The following is a 19347-nucleotide window of genomic DNA, read 5'->3' on the forward strand; positions in this document are numbered from 1 at the left end:
AAGTTGGAACCTTATGGACTGAGAGGAATATCTCATGCATGGATGAGATCGTATCTTACAGATAGATCACAGTTTCTTGAAATTCACTATATGGATCAAAAGACTTCAAAAATGAAGACAGTTACCTCATCCCTTAAAGCAATTAAATATGGCATACCTCAAGGTTCTGTTTTGGGACCCCTTTTATTCCTATTATTTATAAATGATCTGCCCCAAGTTATACATAATGCAGAGGTAGTACTATTTGCTGATAATACAAATATATTGATTATTAGAAAAATGGTTTTATGAAAATCGTTTAATAATAAACATGGATAAGACAAAGGTATTATTTTTTCGGGGAAGTAGATCTATTCAAATTACCAGACCCCTTTTTTTTATTTAAATAATAAGGATGTGGGTTATTCAGTGGATGTAAAATTTTTGGGTATTTGCATTACTGAAGATTTAAGTTGGGCAACACACACTCAATATGTGTGTCAAAAACTTAGCAAGACTACCTATTTGATAAAATCCCTACGGGACTCAGTGAGCCAAACTGTTTTAAGAAGTGTGTATCTTGCAAAATTTGAGTCCATGTTGAAATACGGTATTATTTTTTGGGGTGGGGTGCAAAAGGACTCTGAAACTCTATTTAAACTGCAGAAAAAATGTGTAAGGGTGATAAAAGGTGTTAAAAATAGAGTTTCCTGTAGAAATTTCTTTCGTGAATTAAAGATTTTAACTGTTACTTCGTTATATATTTTTGAGATGCTATGTTTTATGATAAAAAATAAGATTTATACCACCCAGTATTCTGATGTTCATGGCTATAACACTATTCATAAACACAATATGTATGTACAATTTTGTAATAGTGAGTGTAGCAAGAGAGGGGTGATTAGTATGGGTACCAAAATATTTAATGTCCTTCCAACTGAATTAAAGAATGTTAAAAATTTTAATGTTTTTAAGAAGAAACTTAAGAATTATTTGTTGTGTAATGTCATCTGTTCTCTTCAAGAATTTTTTAATAATTGTTGACATGGACTGTTTTGTTGATAAATCTGTCTGTATATTTTTATGCCTTTTTTGGAGTATTTATTATTATTAATTTTTGACGTAAACTGCTTGTTAATAAATCTGTCTATATGTTTAAAATATTTATTCTTATGTCTTTTTTTTTGAGTATTTATTATTCTTAAATTAAGTTAAAAACGTATTGCTGTGTTATAGTCATGAGTCACTGTGTGAATGTTATGTTTTTTTTTCTTATGTTATTTTTGGTATGATGTTGTTGATGTTTGACATGTCCAATTGTAATTCTCTACAGCTATGGTTGAAATAAATAATAATAATAATATTGGTCTCACCATTATACATGACTATTGTCAATCTGTAGTCTGGTTTGGGACATCTGATAATTCATATATAAATGCTGAAATTATGGCACTGGGTTGTGTGGTAGGTGGGTTCAAATATTCCCTTTAAATGTTCATAATCAGCTACTACACTGCATGGTGTCATAACCCAGAATACCACAATATGAATCTAATTAATTCATTTAACTTCTCATGCATCGTGTCATTGTTAGAACAGATCAAAGCTTCTAGAAATGACTGGAGAAGATTGCATGATAGCAAGCTTTATAGTTTACACTCATCCAGGTACAGTCAGGATAATGAAATCAAGGAGAACTTGATGATGGGACATATAACACATGCAAGAATTACATGCAAAATTTTAGTCAAAAAACCTTTAAGGAAGAGATCACTTGAGAGACTGTGTCTTTTCCATTTTAGATAAACTTCAGTACAAAGTTAATAACAAACTTGTGAACATAAAACCAGGATGAATTCTAGGTTGTGCTGTCACAATATTGTTAACTAACCAAAGCTTATATACATTACACAGGTAGGTATATATAGGAGGATAATATTAAAATCAGTCTTGAAGAAATGGGATATGAAAGGAGAACTGAGTTCATCCACAGGGACTGGTAGGTGGGCTAATATAAACATAATAGCCCTCTACTAGACTGCTTGATGTCATAATGAAGAAGAATAAATATGAATTTTGTGATAATGGGAATGAACCTATGTGTTCCATAGAAGGTGGGGAATTCCTTGAGTAGCTGATGAACTTGCAGCTTTGCAAGAAAACTGTCCTTCATATAATTAGTTAGGAAAGACTGGGAATTGAAGAAAGTGTGCCCAAAATATAAGGGCATCAATGGCGATAGGATAGGAAAGTACAGTTTTACTGGTCACATAATACAAAACAGCAGGATGCAAAAATTAAAGATAAGTTAACCAGATTGCTGCAGAATTGAATCTTCTTGGGTTCATTTATCTAGTGAAAATAAATGTGATTTCTGATTGCAAGGAAAAATGTTATTCTGTGCATTCAAATATATTTTTATCTTCTTTATTATTTCAGCTTGCATGGACAGAATAATATATGAAGTAATCGCACAACTTCATATTGTCTTTTTATATATGCCTGGTGTGTGTTATAGAACCAGAAGCTTCAGAGGCTGATAAAGATGATGATGATGGTGATGAGAAAACAAACCCTTTGTCTTGGTGGAAGCAGTTCACTGAAGGGGATGAACTTGAAAATATGAAATACAGTGGAAAATTAGTTCTTTTGTTTTCCATACTTCGGGAATGTGAGAAAATTGGAGATAAAGCGTGAGTACAGCCCAGTTATTTGTTAAGTCCTGTGTGTGAGTTACTGAAATTTTTATCAAGAGGTGTCATGTGAGATCCTGGTAATAGGAATTTATGTGGACTCTTCAGTAAGACTGTGTCCCATATGCATTATTCTGTTTCAGGCTGGTATTTAGCCAGTCCCTCTCCTCGCTGAACCTCATTGAATATTTTTTGCAATGCCCTGATACTGCTACACAAGAGAAAGAAACTGAAGAGTCACTAGGAAATAATGCCAGTTCATGGACTATGGGATTAGATTATTTTCGCCTTGATGGTTCAACATCAGTTGAGAATCGTAATATATGGTGCAAGGCCTTCAATCGTGAAGATAACCACAGGTTTGTAAACAAGTCCTTAAAGGTCATATACTGAGTATGTACTGGCTGTAGAAGTTGCCAGCGGTAGTACCACAAGAACATTTCTTGTTGATTGCAAGTAGGGAAGACAATCGGTATTATTCTGTCATTTCTTAAGACTTTCTTTGAATGTTTATATCAGTAGATGTTCTATTTTTGTGTCTCCATTAGTATATTCCCTACATAAGTATTTTGTTGACCTTCAGATCGTTTGGGAGTAGAGTGAGAATGACTGCAGTACTTCTTATGAACTAGATGCGCAAAACAGAACTGAAATTTTGATGAATTTTGTGACAAAAAAATATTGTATAATGATAGTGGAAGTTATGTATATGTTCATGATTGTGATGAGAGTGTTCAATTTCCAATAAATCCTGGGGATAAGGAAGATGAAACTGTGATTGATGCGAGAGTGAATAGGCAAAGAAGACACCCACAAAAGCATTATTATAATTAGAAAATGATTAAATATTTGACCAGTTTAAATATGAAACTGTTTGCAGAAATTATTGGTCCCGCAAATATTTAGATATATTTATCTGGAGCCTTCATTCTTCACTTTTAGGAATAAATGTGTCTTGAAACAGACTATGAGGGTAAGTCAATAAGTAAGTTACAAAAGGATATAGAACTTAAACAAATAAGAGTACTTATTTGAAAAATGCTTTTATTTCTCAACATAATCTCCCTGTACATTGAGGCATTTGTCCCATCATTTCACAAGCCCCTGAAAACTAGCAGCATAAAATTCTTTGGGCTGCTGTCGGAACCAGGCTGTGATTTCGCTTTCTATAGCTTCATTGGAAAAATGTTCAGCCAAAGGATGATGTTTAAGAGGGCCGAACAAATGGAAGTCGCTTGGAGCAAGGTCAGGGTTATACGGAGGATGCTTGAGGACTTCCCACTTGAAATTTTGTAGCGTCTCACTTGTTGGCAGTATGGGGACGTGCGTTGTCATGCAAGAGCAACACGCCTTTGGTGAGGAGTCCTGGTCACTTCTGTTGAATGGCCATACAGAGTTTCCTGAGGATGTTACAGTAGGAGTTGGCATTTACGGTTTGTCCTTGAGGCTGGAATGCAGTGAGCAGTATGCCTTTGTGATCCCAGTCACCGCCTGGTTCCAACAGCAGCCCAAAAAATTTTATGCTGCTGGTTTTCAGGGGCTTGTGAAATGATGGGACAAGTGCCTCAGTGTACAGGGAGATTATGTTGAGAAATGAAAACATTTTTCAAATCAGAACGCTTATTTGTTTAAGTTCTATATCCATTTATAACTTACTTATTGACTTACCTACGTACTATGCCAGCATTGAAATGTGCAAGTACAAGCTGAAACAGAGATTTAAGGGTCACAGTTTCAAATATGCAGGTATGGATGATGTTTATATATTTATTGCCATCCAGATGCTGAAGATCTGATGTCACATAGAAACTGTGAAGTTAAGCTTATTCTTGGACCATTCCATGAACCAGAATGCATCATCGTCAGTTAGCGATTATAATTAGAAAGTTACTAGATTCTGTTTTCAGTATACTTTGGTATTCATACAATGTTGGAAATACAAATATACTGGGTTAATATTTTTCATATCAGATGGCAATAGATATATGTTGCTAATGTAGGAAGTGTGTACAGTATTATGACATGATACTGTATTACTTCTATTGGAGATTATTGTATTATTTCAGTTGAGAAAGAATACATTTCTAATATAACTCCATGTAACTCTAACTCTAATTCCATTTTGCAGTACTGATCAGTCTTACTTTTATAAGTTTGCTTGGTAGAAGGACACTAGTATCTGTAAGCCTATAGATTATGCCACAAAGTTATTTCTCCTGATAATGCAGTACAGAAGATGTTCCATTATTTGTCAGCAACTCCAGATGACATGTAGTTTCAGACTAAGAGAGAGACCCTGGTCCTCCAGGTTGGAGGTTGGGCATGAGGCTAACAGCCACATCCTGTAAAAAGAATTTTGCTTAGAAACCTAACAACCAGCCTCGGATAAGTTGAACATATGGGAAACAGACTAAGCAAAGGGCAAGTAATAGTGATGTGATGGTGACTTGGAATATACATGCAATGCTGCAACCCGGAAAGATGCAGGAACTAGCCCAAGAAATGATACGTTACAAAATTGACGGAATATAATGCAATGCCAAAGAGAATGTTAAAAGGAAGGCTATATTCCAAAAGAAGAAAAGGAAGACCCAGGATAAGATGGCTAGGTGATGTTGAGAACAACCTAAAAGAGTGAAAGGATTGGTAGAGAAAATGAGGACTAGAGCATTGGAGACTGGTTGTATAGGAGCCTAAGGCTCATCCAGGCTGTAATGCCAAGTGCTAGGTAGGTAGATAGATACTGAAGATTGAATGTGCAGCTGAGAGTGTGCGTCTAACATTTGTTCTGTTAAATCTGTCACCTGCAGGGCTCGCCTCTTCATCATTTCAACTCGTGCTGGAGGTCTGGGCATAAATTTGTATGCTGCAAACCGTGTTATAATTTTTGATGCATCATGGAACCCTTCGCATGATGTTCAGAGCATCTTCCGGGTGTACAGATTTGGCCAGAAGAAGCCATGCTACATATATCGATTCCTAGCACAGGTATGGGCTATGCGCTTAAACAAGTAGAAGTAAATTTTATACTGCGGAACAGATTTTCATGTAATAAGTTTATCAATTCGAAGATTAAGGTTGGTAATTATTAATCCTTTTTCTCCCAGTGATCCAATTTATTATCCACTGGTTTTACATGCTTTCTCATTGGCTTTCTGTTGGCTATGGTTTTTAAGTGTTTGTAACTGCCACCTTGTTTGAGAAATTTCAGTCGCACTATTGAAAAGTTGCATTTTTCTTCTCGCACTTTACACTTACATCTTATTTTCAAATTGTAGTTGATTTGTTATTGATTTTTAACTGAAGTTGCATCCAAAGAACTTATTTGATGTAGTGATCATGCAGAGAGTAGTTGTATGGTGCAGATGGCATTTGTAATTTTAATTTTGTGTGAATAAATGGACAGATTCTGTGGATAAATTGCCTAAATGAAAGAAAATGGATAGGAGACTTGGTACTTGGAATGTTAGACGTAGGTATATGGCAGGTTTGCTCAGGGCAGTGGCAGAAGGAATCTCAAAATATAAGTTAGATTTAGTGGAAGTATAGGAGGTTAGATAGGATGGAGGTGGCACCAAACCAGCAGGCGAATATACATTTTTCTACAGAAAGATGAATGAAAATCTGAATCAGGTACAGGTTTTGTCACACATAAGAGAATCGTATCAGCAGTTAAGAGGAGAGAGTTCATTTGTGATAGGATGTCATACATAATACTAAGAGGACACAGGTGTGATATCATCGTTCTGAATGTTCATGCCCCAACAGAAGATAAAATTGATGATATAAAGACAGGCTCTACAAAGAACTATGTATTTAATAAATTCCCGAAGTACCACATGAAAATTCTTTTAGGAAACTTCAGTGCCAAAGTAGGTAGGGAAGATATTTTCAAAGCAACAATTGGGAATAAGTGTTTGCATGAAATTAGTAATGATAATGGAGTTAGAGTAGTAATCTTTGCCACATCCAAAAATCAATAAGTATGAGGCGTATCCACAAAATAAGTTCCGTTTACAAATATTGCCGCTTCCTAGTGTTCTGTCTCCTCCTGACTTTTCCACCAAAACCTTATATGTATTCCTCTTCTGTCCCACATGTACTACCTTCCTGGCTTATCTTTTCCTTCATAACTTCATCTTTCTCATTTTATTTGGTAAAGAGTACAAGATATGAAGCCCTTCATTGTGCAGTTTTCTCCAACCTCCTGTTATTTCATCCCTCTTTGGTTAAGATATTTTCCTCAACACCCAGTTCTCAAATACCCTTAGTGTACGAGGTGTGTTCAAAAAATGACGGGAATTTCCGTATTTTGGAAAAAATATTTATTCATTCGTCTACATTAATGTTGTCGCCTTCAAAATAGTCCCCATTCGATATTATGCACTTACACCAGCGCTTCTTCCAATCATCGAAACACTTCTCAAACTCGATTTTTGGGATAGCCTTTAGCTCTTTCAGCGATGCGCTTTTAATGTCATCTATGCTTGTAAAACGACGGCCCTTTAAGGTTCTCTTTATTTTTGGAAATAGGAAAAAGTCACACGGAGCCATGTCTGGCGAATATGGAGGCTGGGGCATCGTTACAGTATTGTTTTTGGCCAAGAATTCACGAACAAGCAACGAAGTGTGAGCAGGTGCATTATCGTGGTGCAAAAGCCATGAATTGTTTTTCCACAAATCCGGGCGTTTTTTTCGGATTGCCTCACGCAAACGGCGTTGAACTTTCAGGTAGTACTCCTTATTGACCGTTTGACCTTGAGGCAAGAATTCATGATGCACTATGCCATTAAAATTGAAGAACACAGTAAGCATAACCTTCACGTTCGAACGCACTTGTCGAGCCTTTTTCGGTCTTGGCGATCCAGGATGCTTCCACTGAGACGATTGAGCCTTAGTTTCAACGTCATATCCGTAAACCCATGTTTCGTCACCTGTTATAACACGTTTCAGTAATTCTGCATCATCGTTGACTTCCTTTAGTGATTCCTGAGCAACTTCCATTCGCCGCTGTTTTTGTTCAAAATTCAGCAATTTTGGAACAAATTTTGCTGCCACGCGTTTCATACCCAAAACATTCGAAAAAATTTCATGGCATGAGCCAATCGATATGCCAACATCATCAGCGACTTCTCTGATTGTGATTCGGCGATCATTCATAATCATTGCTTTCACTTTTTCCACGTTTTCATCGGTTGTTGATGTGCTGGGGCGTCCGGGGCGCTCGTCATCTGCAACGTCTTCACGGCCATCTTGGAAACGCTTATACCACTCGTAAACTCTTGTTTTACTCATAACAGACTCACCATAGGCCTTTGTTAACATTTCACACACTTTGTAACACTTTATTTCATTTTTTACGCAAAATTTGATACAAATTCTTTGATCCATTTCTTTTAACAAACGAAAATCGCCAAGCTCATAAAAACACGTCTAACCTTAGCGGCTGCCACAGACAAAGTAAGCAATGAATACAGCTGAAAATTTTATTGTACTTCAGGGGCATGTATACCAACATAATAAAAAAAAAATTTTGACAATTGGACTCTCCAAACCCGCGAAATTTTAAAATTCCCGTTATTTCCTGAACACACCTCGTATGTTCTTCCCTTAATGTAAGAGACCAAGTTTCACACACAGATGAGAAGATGAAAGGTTCTGAACTGAATGGCAGCAAGTATTACCCAAATCAAGTTTGCTCTTAATTTCCTCATAAAACAAATTTTGTTTTTTTATTATCTTAGGTGTTTTAAACTTAGCCACATTTTCAGAGGCTTTGTTACCTGTTTTTGTGTTATGATTTAGGTGACAAGACATCAGCATAATTAGAGCTGTGTTTATTTTATGATATTTATTTTATCCCCAGTAGATTTACTGTAGCACAGACATTGTCATCTACCTAACCCTATGTACATTCAATATTATTATTTTTATTATTATTATTATTATTATTATTATTATTATTATTATTATTATTATTATTATTATTAGAGGGGGTGGGTTTCCCCATGCACTTAGACCAGTTTTGGTCCATTGTGCGTCCCCCTTTAATTTCTACTGTCGCCATACCCTACCGGTAACTGTGTGTGGTATCAGCCCCGTTGAGCCAACAAGGTCGGGCCTTGATGCTTCCCCCATCTACCAGAGGCATTGGAAACTACTTGGGCGGGAAATTATTACATAATAATTTAGCTCAGAGGTCTCCTAGAGACATGAGGTTCTTTTACATGCCGTAAATCTACAACATGGGACACACAGCTTAAAGTCCCTCCCGGAGGACTTGTTCCCTGAATTTTTCCGCCCTTAAAAATTCCACGACCTCCGCCGGGTTTGAACCTGCATACCTTGAGTCATGAGGTGGGGGCGTTACCCCTAGACTACAAAGGCCGCTTATGTACATTCAATAGCTGAGAGAAGTAATTCTTCCACATATTCAGAGTGTTGTGAAAATCTGCAAGAAGATCGCTGTCTCCTATCCATGAAAGTATGGTTAGGCTGATTCAATGTCTTCCTGTCAGTTTATGAGGGTTGTGATGTGGGAACGCTGTACTGTTGACAGAATTTTGGATGTGGCAACGTTTAGTAATCTAACTCCAGTATCATTGCTAATTTAATGTAAACTCTCACTCCCAGTTGTTTGTTTAACAGTATCTTCTCTACTTTGACATTGAAGTGTCGTAACAAAATGTTCATTTGGTACTTTAGAAATAGGTCAAATACACATTCTAGTTCCTCATAGGAGCTGTCCTTCATATCATCATTTTTATCCTTTGTTGGGGCATGTACATTCAGAATAACATTACACTAGCAGCATCTTAGTATTGTATATGACATCACTGACAAACTCTCACCTCTTAACTGTTGATATGATTTCTTATGTAAAAAAATTCATTCCCCAGTTCATGACAATCATAGCCATTTCCATAGAGAATTTTATAATCATCTCCAGGTTCATTGATCCGCCTGTTCCATCTGATTTCCTGTTCTCCCACTATATCTAACTTATATTTTGCCATTTGTCATGCAACTGTTGTCACATAATCTGCTTTATATGCCCCTTATGTTCTGTGTGCCAGGTCTCATATACATTGGAAGTTGGTTGTTATTTCAGTGGGAAGAAATTGTTTTGATTCTGCACTGGGATGAATGTGTCATAATTCATTGTAGGGCACAATGGAAGAAAAAATCTATGATCGGCAAGTAACAAAGTTGTCCCTATCATGCCGAGTTGTGGATGAGCAACAGATTGAGAGGCATTACAACATGGCTGACCTTCAGGAGCTGTACCGGTTTAATCCCGAACAGAAGACAAAACGGCCAACTCCAATTCTACCTAAGGTATGTAACATGAAATGCTCTATACTTCTTACATAATTCATTCAAATTTCTGACTTGAATGACATTAATCATATTCATTTTAACCTCATTTAAATCCATGTATTATCAAAACATAGCTTTGTGCCTTCCATAATTTTACAGTGCTGTTATGTTGAACTAACTCCAGTTACAGTTCACTGCTGTCAAGTTTGCTACACATGGCAGTGGAAACCACAGACATATATTGCTACTGTTACAATCCAGTTTATTTATGAGCATAACATCTAAGTTTGCTATCACTTGACTGACAACATGTGAAATGTCCTGGAGAAACGTAGTAGGAGACAGTTCTGCATCAAGACGAAGGCTTTTCAACCTTTCTGTAACTTATGCCATCCAAATTTTAAGTAATGAGATATGTGCATGCTCTGATGTTCTGTAAGCGTCTTCTTCATCCCACCAGCTTGTTTCATAGAGTATTATATTGCTTTACTAGAGTCAGTTTTTTCATGCTTTGTGTCGTTTATGACAAGAAAATATTCTACCTTCATTATGGCAACAGATTGCAAGGCATAAATTCAGTGCTTAGAGTAATAAATGTCTTTGAAGTCAGCTGCTCATCACAGAGGTGAATGGACTGACACCTTTGACGTGATTTACCATTTTAAGGCCTGATACAGAGTACAGTGAGCTTTTCTTTGTGGTGGGAGAGTAGTGAAATAGAAACCAATGCAGAGAACAAAGATTTTGAATCTGTAGTCTTCAGATGCACTTTGCAAGGAAAAGCCGGCTGGAATACCAGTTGACAGATCAGTGAACAAGTTTTAAACCATTTTGCCACATTACAAAAGGGTAAACTCCATTCAGTGTGACTGATAAAATGTTTTTTTTAGTTATTTCTTTCTTTTTTAACCTCTTATCCTTAACATGTTTCAGTCTTAGAGACCGTCTTCAGCTACAGGCAGAAACTACTATTAAAATGTGGTTGGTCAATATCAGTACATACATACATACAATATCATCACAGTGCCATGAATAAAATATGATCCTTTAGCAACTACATCAACGTGCATGAATACATTAAAACATTTATAAATTATTACAATTAGTCTATTTACAAGTATGGTTTAAAATAGATTATGTTAAAATTTTTAGAACTAATATGGTTTGTGTCCTGTATAAATATTTTAATGTATTCATGCACGTTGCTGTAGTTGCTAAAGGATCATATTTTATTCATGGCATTGTGATGATATTGTATGTATGTATTGTTATTGACCAACCACATTGGAATAGTAGTTTCTGCCTGTATTGAAATATCCTTCTGAAGATGGTCTCTAAGACCAAAACATGTCAAGGATAAAAGATTAAAAAGGAAAGAAATAAGAAACATTTTATCAGTCACACTGGATGGAGTTGATTAGCCTTTTGTCATATTGCTAGTGTGATGGACCAGGATGAACCAAATCAAATTTTACCACGTGTTTAAAAGTTGAGAACTTTCAGGCTTATTGTTTTGCAACAGATTCTGTGTAGAATTTGGGTAGGATGTGCATGCACAAAGTAAACAGCAGACAGTGCTTTTGTGTGTAACTCCTACTAAGGAGTTGGTTAATAGTGCAAAAGATTATTTAAGTATAAGAAAATGTTTAACTAATTGGTTCAGATAATGCTATGTAAGACACAGAATCTAGTTATATGGAGCTAAGACAGTGATAGTGAATGGCATTATTGCTGGAAGCTTGCTAGGCACTGAATGAGATTAATGAATGGTGTATGCATTTTCATGTAGACAAAACATATTGATACTGAAAAAATACAACATAAAGCAAACAGTTTGATGAAGAAATATAAAGGTTTATTCCATTCTCAAAAGCTGTAGTAATTGTTGACAGTGTCTATATAAATAAACATAAAACAACATATTTATAATAATGGGACAGCCAATGACTTGTCACTATCTTCATTTTCATTGTCCATATCATTTTGAGCCACCACATTCATCACCTAACTGTGCTGTAATGCATTACATAACTTTATCCAGAGTATTTTGGAGAGGTGGGGCAGAAGTCCTCTTCCTGTAATTGCTCTGCATTTTGGACATGCAAAATCCAATCCTCCCTAGTGATTCTGTCACTTGCTTCATTCGTGAGTCAACATTGGACAGTCTGAAAGTGCTGTTGAGTTGGGTGAGTTCTGCTTTCATGTTGGCCCATATTTGTCAGTTGTTATCTGACCTAGTTTGTATGCCTTCTTCGATTTTAAAATGGAGTGACTCACTGGAGTAACAGGTATGGATTTTGCAGGATTGTATTCAGTACAGTTCATAACATTGTATCATTGCAAATTTGATCATGTGACTGTTGTGACTAGTGTTTACATGTACAGTGTAATTTTAAAGAAGATCTTGGTGGATAGTGTTCCTGCTTGATATTCAGGAAGTTACATAATCAACAATTTAGCCCATAGACTAGCTATTCTGTCTGAAGTATTCTGTTTTCCTTATTTCTTCCAGCAAAATGCTGGAATATTACTTTAAAAGGGGCCACAACCACTTAATTTAATAATTCACCATTTACAGATCACCCTATCATTAGCACATCATAACCATTGCACTTGATAACGTGTTGATAAATAACTGAGCAATTGGTCAGTCAGCATTATTTTGGCGTAGTACTACTACCAGCAACACATTCAGTGAGAAGGGAACAGATAACCCTGTTCATGAAATAGATATTTTTATAGTTTTGGCAGTTTTGATGGATTACAGTGATTGAGATATTCATTTAATTATTTAAAAGTTATTTATTTTTGGTATTTAACAGCATTTTGACCTATTTTGCTTTGAATGTTAGGATGATTTAACAATTATGAAATGAAAGTGATGTTGAAGGCCAAATTCGAAGGATTTGTATTGTGACAGATGAGACATTTCTAGGAAATGAATAGGTTAACCTGATCCCAAACATTCAAGAATTGGCGCCTATCACTACACAATGAATATATGAGGGGTAGGCCTTCTCAGCCCTTTCACCGCGACCTACAGTGGTCTAATGTGCTTATCGCTACGCAGTGGTTCTAGTACTATGATTCACTGCACGCAGTGTAACCTGCTCTGTTGAAAGCCGATATCCACGGCAATGAATCATTCAAAGCACAATAATAGCTAAGAACACAGTAACTGTACTGTTAAAGAGGTGACTTCTACATGGTTTACCGTATCGTTATAACGGGAGTTTTTCAGATGAATTAATGACTTCCAAATGAATGATTCAGGCACATTCCAAGAAGGCCACTGTTGCACTTGACACATTTATTTAATCACTGTCTTTGGCTGTCCTTCCCCCCCCTCTCTAAAATTGCATTACTGAAGTGTAATATTAAGGTGTGTTTGCTTGCTGTAATGTGCTTAAATGAAATTCCAGATGATTGCTCAAGCACACCTGGTGTGACCTGAGCTCATACTTCATTTTACACATTATGTGTGCCAGTGAAAATGAAAGTATAAATGACTGATATGTGAAATGCAAGCAGCTGGGATTAACACTATATCATGCTTCTAGGAAGAAATGCATTGCCACTTTTGTGAGACTAGAGATTATTTTCTGTTATATAGACCATTCATTTATTACTAGTCTTTTCCTCGTTTCTGAAGACCAGATTGCCTCAAATTTTAAAATCATAAAGTGTCCATAAAATAATAGTTTCATATACATAACTTCTCTGCCCATAATTTTTTTAAATTCAGATACAGAGATCACTTGTAAAGAGCATGATTCATGTACCAGCCTTAGAAGTAAAACCAGAACTGTACATCCCTAATTTGTTAAATATAATTACCCTATAATTTCTTCTACCTTCAGCATATACTAATGCCTTCAGCTCCAGGGCTCTTGTGTGTAGTTATGACTTTATGAAGTTGTTTTTGCACTTGGTAAATCATGGTGGAATATGTGCCCCAGAGTTGGGAACATTCGTATATTCTGCTTCCTCTAAATGTTTCTTTTTATGCTCAGAGTTTGTACAAAAATTTGCATACCATAGTTTTTTCATCCTGAAAGAATTATTCTTTTTAGGATCGACTGCTGGCAGAACTGTTAAAGGAACATGAGGAGTGGATTGTTACGTACCATGAACATGAATCTTTGCTTGAAAACAAAGAGGAGGAAGAGCTCAATGAAGAGGAACGTAAAGCCGCATGGGAAGAATATGAGAGTGAGAAGAAAGGAAAGATCATTCCACCAGGTTTGTTTAGAGGAGATTAATGTGAGTTCTAATTTTCAACACATTTCTTGTTACATGCAGTTAACATTGTTCTGTACTACTTTTTAATTTTGCAATTTCTTCATTAAATTTTAGTAACTGGGCCACCCACTCTGAACATGGCAGCTCTTCGTGAAATCATAAGGAAAGAGGTCAGTATAGGATTATCTAGTGTGTTAAAACGAATATGTTGCTTTTAAATTATTTGTTAGTTATAGTTTGACATTTTTAAGTGTCATATTATTATTATTATTATTAGTCTCAGTATCATGATGATGTGTGAACTGATTGTTTGATGTGCTGTTTTAAAGCCTTAATATGCAATTTTTTTTTTAAGTATTTGATTTCAGAAGAACATAACTTGAACAGATGTAATGATCACTTGGTTTTAAGAGTGCTTCGTATGTATGAAGTCCTTTAATACAGTGTCTTTCTCAAAAAGATGAATCAGTCTTCTCCATCTGTGAGAAAAACATGGCTCACTGCAAAACCTCTCAGTCTTGCTTGTGTTTCTGTCCTTATAAGACATTCAGACATCTCAGAATTACTGGATTTTAGGACTTCATGTATTGTCCAGTGTTCTGAAAAACTAGAGAACCCAATATTTCGGAAACTATATCCATTTTTGTCATTAGGTGAGGAGGGAGACACCTACTCTGTTGGGTCCCTTAGAAAGAGCTAACCTTGATCACTGGACAACCTGTCTCAGTATTGCTGTAGCTATATAAATACCTGAGACCAGGCTTTGTCAAAAGGAGATAATGGGAAAATGTGCAAAAAAAAATAACCTGAAACTAAGGTAGAAAGGGAGATGAAAATTTTGTGCAACAAACCAAGTCCGTGAACACCAGTGCATGTGATTAATTGGAGAAGGTTGCAAAACCATTTTGTGCCAACAACTAGTGTCGTGTGTGGAATAAAACCTGAAAACTTGGAATTAAAACCTTACAGAATCCCATGAAGACTCTGTCAGATCATACTGATCTTCCCTATGAGTTGCTAACTTGGTCTGAGATATTTATATAGCTCTAGTTATGATGTAAAAGGTTGTCCAATGATTGAGGTTAACTCTTTCTAAGGGACTCATCAGAGAAGGTGTTTCCCCCCTCACCTGAGAACAGAAGGATATGCAGTTTGCAAAACATTGTGTTCTGTAGTTTTTTAAAACACTGGACGATGGTCAAAGTCCAAAAACCCAGCATTTGTGACTTTTATACACCAACTGAACTCTTTAGAATCCATTCAGACATATTTTTTTGTCCCCTTTTACGGTACTTGATTGAGACGATGGATATATGTCTGAACAGTAGGTTCTTCTATACAGTACTTATGTGAAAAGTAAATCATAAATCATGTAAAAGAAGGTTTGACTGTACATATCCTGGTGTTGGACTTCCTGCTTCATTAGTGATCTTCAAACCATTAAACAAGAAATACACTAGGAAGAATGGGGTGCCAGCTTAGGAAAAACTTGATGAAATTGAAGCTAAATTAAAAAAATCACTTTACAAATCCCTGACATGATTAACTGAACAGGCAGAGGTTTCAAGTGACTAAAAAGTACATGTACATCTGCACTTCTTTAAAATGATACTTGCTGAAGCACTTTGAACATGGTGATTAAGAGAGATGAACACATTTGTGTAACAGGTTTTTCTGGGCAGAATATGACAGCCTCCTTGCTCCAACACTTATATTTTCCACTGATGAAACTTGGTTTCTTGTGATTGGGTATATCAGTGCTCAGAACAGTTGGTGTTGGAGCAGTATTAATCCAAGACAGATTTTTGAACTACCTCTTCATGATCAGAAGATTCATGTTTTTTGTGCCAGTACTGTTACATGAATAGTGGGGCCTATATTTTTGAACAGGCCATTAATTCACATTGGTATGTCAGTAACATTTGTTGCCCTATTTTGAAGCATTGCAGAAGGGGAGAAGGGGTGTGTAAAATGGTGCTGCAGTACACACTGCTAATTATTCCATTAATGATTTAAACAGTGTTTGAAGACAGACTGATAGGTCTCAAATTGTGGCCTGCAATGTTAAATCCCTGTGAATTTTATGTGTCGGGAAGCCTAAAAAAAAAACGAAGCATATTCAAATAATCCTCACAAATTGGAGGAACTTAAGCAGAACATTTGTGAAACAATTACATCTGTTGAGGTCAGAACTTAAAACTAGTGTCAGACAATACTTTCAAGAGACTTGGAGTTGGGAGACATTTTGTGGAGTTGGGGTAGTTCAGTCAGTATAATGATGGACCACAGGCTAGACAGCCCAGGTTCATATCCTGTGAGATCCAAGATTTTTCTCCTCTGCTCAATGTCCAATCTGCCTCTGGGGTCTACCCGGCATCCTATTCAGTGGGTACCGGCAGTTCTTTCCCGGGGGGGTAATGCGACCAGGGCATGAAGCTGACCACTCACCTGTCTATAGTACTGAGATCAAGAATGGTGAAACTATACATCCACTCCTCCATATGTCTTCATGGCATAGTACTTAATTAATTAAGCACAGGGACAACTTTACATTTTGGGGGGGGAGATATTTTATGCATCTGCTGTGATGGAGAGTTCTTTTAAACAGTTTATTTATTTTAAGAAATGTGCATCTGTTTATATAATATGCAGCATGTTAAGCATCCATCCAATTTTTGTTTTCTCAACTAAGGTTGCAGCTGTTGCAAGCAATTTGGTCCTTTGAGAAAGACTCTGTGTAGCAGGCTTCATTTAAGGCAGTGTTAACTTGGCACCAGTATTCAGGTTATAAAAACTTTCAAAATTTGTTGTGTAAATGTTTTCAAGTGAGTAGGCCTCTTATGTGATGATTGTTATTTGTTCAGAATCCTCAAGCAACAGAAGAACAACTTGAACTACAATTGAAGATGGTTGCGAACCAGCTATATGAGTATCTGAACTCACCGAATGGAATGCAAGCACCAAACTTCCAGGTCTGTTGAGAAATAAATGCTGTACGTAGAACAAGGTATGACAAGTAACTGGATTGGTTCTGTAGAGAGAAATTTCTAATAACCTCTCATGAGTGTGGTTGTGTTTGAAGTAGTATTTGCCCTCTGAGTTTATACATATTCCTGTTTCTCTGCCATGCCTGAAAACGTTTCTACAAAATGCTTTTAATGCGATCATTCAGGAGATTTTTAGTATCAGGAATATGGAAATGTCATACAGAATCAATTTTGGTCAGTATTATGAATGGTCCAGTAGTAATATTTATTCTTTGTCCAGAAAGCACTTTACTGAAAGCAGTGTGAAATGGAGCAGAATCCTCTGGCCTTAGGCTTGGCTTTTTTATCATTGTCAAACCTGCTGTGAACTTAGTACTCAGTACAAAGGACACAGCACACACATAACATCATAACGCATATAAGCCCACACACCACCAAGAATGACGACTCCCATCCACGGGAAGAATTGACAACCAACAAAGACTTACGACAATTTTAATTAAATTTAAATAGTTTAATAGTGATTAATCCAAACATAAGAAATCTACTGTGGGAAAAGTGATAATGTTTTTATATGACAACCAGTGCCGTTGTAACTAAAACCTGTGACAATATATGAAACATACATCTGTGAATAACACAATTGAAAGTGAACATCAAACCAGCTTAATTTACAGTGTCTTCTTCCATATGAAAAGTGCCTCTGATGATGGTTTTAATTAAACCGAAACATGTAAGGCAAGAATAATAAAAGTGATGTGACCTCTATTGCCGCACTGGACGGAAATTCTATTAACTTTCTAAATTAATAGTGTAGCAGACCAGAATGAGACAATTCAAAGCTTAGTAGAATTTTTAGCCGTCTCCCCTCCCCTCCACATAATATTGTAATAGGTCATTCCTTTGATGCAGTAAGTGCTTGTTAATTCTACAAGTATATAAATTCAGTACTGTCTGGGGTTTCCCCCCCCCCTCAACAGAATGTGCATTGGAGTCCATCAGGTCCACTAACTGAGGTGACGATTATATAGTGTATATGAGTTTGTCAAACTAAAGCATCAGCTTCGTTTCCTACCACAATGCAACTGCAACCACTGCCTCACCATTTGTCATGATTTCTTTTATTTTGCCTAATGTGTAACCAAAGTGCGAAATCTAGAAGTATGTACCATTACATGTCATTGCCTGTCCTTAAAAATTCTTTTCTCTGTGTTTTCTAGGGTGGTTAATTTGTAACTCAAAGTGATTGTGATTTATTGCACATTATACATTCACACAGTTCACGACTAGAGGCAGTTACAGTGCTATCACTATTCTACACACTTTCCAGCTCACAATTGCAAACACATTAGGGTACTTAGTTCTCACTAGTCGTATACTGGCAACGGATGTATGCATAATTGTTTAGAAGGAGGTATGTTTCAGTAACTGAAAATTTCCTGTTTTTGCTCAGCTCCAAGCATTGCAGCAATACCGAATACATCAGGAGCAGCTGATACGAGCACAGCAGCAGGAGCAATGGAGGTTACAGCAAGAGAATGCTTTGCGAAATGCAGCTAACTTCAATAATTCTGTTGTCACATTCAAGCAGTACATACAGGTAAAAAATAATTGCTCATTGCATGTAGGAGCAGTAAAGTAAAGAGTAAAGCTATCCCTGTACCACACCATGAAGGCCCATAGGGTTCTGAAATATTGAGGGTCCCACATTATCTAGACAGTTGGCTTGAAGATGGAGGCAAGGTTGTCAGCCTTATGGCCGGCAGCGTTTTACTCCCCAGGAAAATTATTTTGATTAATTCCTGGTACTCGTTTCTGTTAGAGGCTGAGTCAACCCCAGGGCCATAGTGCGGCTGGAAGGATTGGGTCAATTGAAAAAAATCCAATGACCTCATCAGGACTTGAACCCGCGACCTTCCAGCTTGTAGCATAGTGCCTCAACCAACTACGCTACTGTGATGTAGGAGCAGTATTTCAGGGTCCCCCCCCCCACTAACTTCGCTGACAAACGACGGTCGCTCAGCGGGTATAGTTCACTTGCAGACTAAAACCACAGAGTTCAGCTTTTTTTTATTTGCACATTTTCTAGTCTCTTGGATGAACTGAAGCCTTACACGTACTTCATT

The 19347-nt window shown here is 36.7% G+C and overlaps 1 protein-coding gene across 7 annotated transcripts in view; it reads left to right on the plus strand.

Moving 5' to 3' along the window:
* Window positions 1-19347, plus strand: part of LOC111862641 (transcriptional regulator ATRX) — a 95664-nt gene that overhangs the window by 64615 nt on the left and 11702 nt on the right. For all 7 annotated transcript variants that reach the window (XM_033750740.1, XM_023848158.1, XM_023848162.1 and 4 more), the window contains 8 exons: window positions 2498-2672; window positions 2816-3031; window positions 5483-5660; window positions 9840-10010; window positions 14066-14234; window positions 14349-14404; window positions 17099-17206; window positions 18675-18821. In XM_033750740.1, coding sequence (XP_033606631.1) covers window positions 2498-2672; window positions 2816-3031; window positions 5483-5660; window positions 9840-10010; window positions 14066-14234; window positions 14349-14404; window positions 17099-17206; window positions 18675-18821 — 1220 coding nt within the window. The remainder of the gene's footprint in view (window positions 1-2497; window positions 2673-2815; window positions 3032-5482; window positions 5661-9839; window positions 10011-14065; window positions 14235-14348; window positions 14405-17098; window positions 17207-18674; window positions 18822-19347) is intronic.

This window comes from Cryptotermes secundus, unplaced genomic scaffold (assembly GCF_002891405.2).
Source record: "Cryptotermes secundus unplaced genomic scaffold, Csec_1.0 scaffold5, whole genome shotgun sequence".
NCBI classification, from domain to species: Eukaryota; Metazoa; Arthropoda; class Insecta; order Blattodea; family Kalotermitidae; genus Cryptotermes; species Cryptotermes secundus.